This window comes from Etheostoma cragini, chromosome 17 (assembly GCF_013103735.1).
Source record: "Etheostoma cragini isolate CJK2018 chromosome 17, CSU_Ecrag_1.0, whole genome shotgun sequence".
Lineage (NCBI taxonomy): Eukaryota > Metazoa > Chordata > Actinopteri > Perciformes > Percidae > Etheostoma > Etheostoma cragini.
In genome coordinates, this window is record NC_048423.1 from 17,314,982 (window position 1) to 17,318,132 (window position 3,151).

The following is a 3,151-nucleotide window of genomic DNA, read 5'->3' on the forward strand; positions in this document are numbered from 1 at the left end:
GCAAACCAGGTTAATTAAAGGACATTTGCTGAATTTTAATTGCAAAGAAAAAAACACTCATTAACTTTCAAATGATTTCATGAAGAAAAGTCTTTTAGAGCCAGTAAAAGGAGCACGAGAGCCTTTATCTTGTACACAATACTTTATCAAAGAATCACATATAAAAAACACACTTCTTTCAAGAGAAAGCTCTAACTGCTATTTTGACTAACTTTACTCCTCCTGACTTTGACATGTTCAAGCCCTCGACTACTAAGAACATTCGAGCAACAGAAATACACACCACAGCACACAGACCCATAAGTTTAAGATTAAAATGCAACATATACAATTCAAAAAATATATCCTCTAATCTTGCAGTAGTTGCCTTTTTTTAAATCTTTTGTAGAAATAGAAAAAAAATACACAGAATTCATTGAAGGAAATGCTGTAACAAAGTCCCAAGTGTGGCTGTATTTTGCACCACGACCAGCTTTGGATACAGCACTGCTCTGTATCCTCGCTAAGCGTCTGCGGTGTCCTGTGTGCCATGAGCATCCGTGGAGAACATGATCTCCTGTGTGTTCACATAAGTGTTCACATGAGTGTTCATATGCCCTAAAGGGCGTGAATTGTTGTGCCCTGCCAGAATCCTGAGGCTGTTCACATTGACATCTCCAGGATACCCCTCAATATTATGTCATGTGTGTTCGCACGTGGTTACCTCGGGGAGGGGTGTCTGGTCTTGCATGACCACTTGAGGAGGGTTGGGGGCAGGGCGAGCATGGGCCACTGAGTTTTTCTGCAGCTCCACCCCAAAGGCAGGGGAAGCGTTCTGTAACTGTCTCCTGTACTGCACAAAGCTGCAGGTCTTTAGGATGATAGCCAGGATGTTCTTTCCTATCAGGATCCCGGATACCCTGGCGTCCCTGTACAGAATCATGTTCCCCCCGCGGATGAAGAGGGTAATGATGTTGATGGTCACCAGGCTTAGGATGGGGTACAGCAGCATTTTGTGGGGCACGATGTTGATGCCCTGCATGCTAATCTCGCTCAAGGAAACGCAGGGCAGCACGAGCAGCAGGATGTAGCAGTAGAAGAACATCAGGCCCTCTGCCCACAAAGGAAGACCCTTCTTTTGAGGCTCCCACAGGTTGGCTTGGATGTCCAGTATGTCCAGCAAGTCCACCACCACCCAGAAGAGACGATTGCGGATCTCCTCGCGCTTCTTGAAGGCGCGAACGTACTCCATATGATCGATAGCAACCAGCACCACAAACAGCACTGGTATGCAAACAGACAGCAGCAACGTCAATGCTTTCCTCGCAAGAGCATCCAAGCTCTTCCTGTCCGCCTTGTAGTTTTGATACACAAAGTAGACTTTGATCTCCAGCACAAAGATGTAAAGGAACCAGAGGATCATGGCGTAGCCTCGCTTAGCCGTGCGTACCTCAGCACCCACCCACACCGCCACGTAACGAAGAACGATTAGGAAGCAGATGTCTCCCACCATCACCATGATGCATATGCCAATCTTGCGTGGCCCGTGGTTCTGCTCCACCAGGTAGGCATCAATCAGTGCCATGCTGCTCATGATCAGGATGGTAGACAGGCACACGTGGGGCTTGTTGGTGGGAGGTGGAGGTACCATCTTTGCCTGGTTGAGAGGAGAAGGAGGAGGAGGAGGAGTGTTGTTGAAGAGAGAGTGCAGACGGTGCTTGGTTTGTCCAGTGTGGGTGCAGATCAGATAGTGCTGCTAGACAGCGGTGTTCCCCTCCATTGCTTCTGCCTTGGCCAGAGTCCAGGACGCATTAATAGGATTCACACAGATCACTTCAATCAATCTCCGCCTGTGCCCAAGCCACCTGTCGGGTAGACAGTACCCCTCATTTAGTAAATTATCTTCATTGACAAATGGCGTGTAAACATACAGGTTCACTGATGTAAGAGTGAATCAATCTCAGGATGTGTGTTCACCCTTAACACCCTGATAATCATTCACCAAACACAACACAGCAGTTGGATCACTGAGTTACATGTTCTGTTATTAAAATAGAAAGAAAAGCTGCTGCGATGTTTTCCTCATTCCAGATTTACTTCCGACACCCTTGTTTTCATACAAGCTTAAGCCTTGAGAGGTAAAAATCCAGCTGAATACTCACTTGTCTCCCTCTTTGTACTTTCTCCTAATGACTGGCAGGGAGCGATCATCCATGAGACGACACTGAGAGATCACAAAGCCCATCTGTAATCCACAGGAGAAAAGAGGCGAAAACGCACGGGAGGCTCTCCTTCTGTTACAGACGTAAATCCACCAGTCATGGATATATTCTTCTCCTTCTTTTTTTTTTTCTTTCAAGCCAAAGAGAAATCCCAAGATGTTGCTGTCATAATCCACTTACTGCTCAGACTGACAGGAGGAGGAATCTCAGCGGTCACAAGGACCGCTCTCAATTTCTGCAACTAAGATTAGAGGTTATTTTGTTTTGTGCTTGGATAGACGGTTTAAAACTCCCCCCAAAAGAGAAAGTTATTCTTAGTGGGAAAATCTGTGTCCTTCTTAAAAAAGAATTCCCTCTCCAGAAGTTTTCATCTCCATCATCCAGCATCCATGGATGAGAAAATGTACCAATTTGTAAGTTTGTGTGCTTCAGAAGGAGAAGGGTTGTAGTGAATCTCTGTCTTTTCCCACTCAGCTGGATGCATGTGTGTTCTCCATCGTGTGTGCGTGTGTAGGTTTCAGCTGTCTCCACGCTTCGTTGTTGCTGTAAAGTGCTGCCCCCCTGGCGAGATCCTGGCTGCTGCGCCTTTTTCAGTCTCCTGCTTGAGCAGCTTTTGCCAGGGACACCAGGATCAACGGCGCCAGTGGATTCCCTTGTCTCCACTCACCATGTTCTGCCAACACCACCAGCACTGTGCTACTCCCAACGCCGTCTCCCTCTGTGCACTTCTCAGCCCTCCCTGCGAAGTCAGAGAGATGCTCCCTTGGTTCGCGCAGAAACACTCCTGGGATGAGCTCTCTGGCAGCTACCCTCCTCTTCCTACTCCCTCTCCTGCTCAAGTAAAGGCACTTGCTGTGTGGAGGTAACGCTCAGCAGACCACAGCTGCAGAGTGAGGGAGAGAGAAAAGAGGTAGAGGGAGAGGGACAGAGCACTTTTTCAGGGGGTGGAG

At 47.6% G+C, this 3,151-nt stretch overlaps 1 protein-coding gene across 2 annotated transcripts in view; it reads right to left on the reverse strand.

Moving 5' to 3' along the window:
* Positions 1–107: 107 nt before the first annotated feature.
* Positions 108–3,151, reverse strand: part of LOC117960766 (transmembrane protein 121) — a 14,949-nt gene continuing 11,905 nt past the window's right edge. Inside the window, exons 1-2 of one of the 2 annotated variants that reach the window (XM_034898920.1) lie at positions 2,142–3,119; positions 108–1,844 (exon numbers count right to left, since the gene is read on the reverse strand). In XM_034898920.1, the coding sequence (XP_034754811.1) occupies positions 680–1,630 (951 nt within the window). In that variant the 5' untranslated portion in view covers positions 1,631–1,844; positions 2,142–3,119 and the 3' untranslated portion in view covers positions 108–679. Of the gene's footprint in view, positions 3,120–3,151 lie in introns of those variants that run through there. The other variant, XM_034898919.1, reaches the window with a different exon arrangement.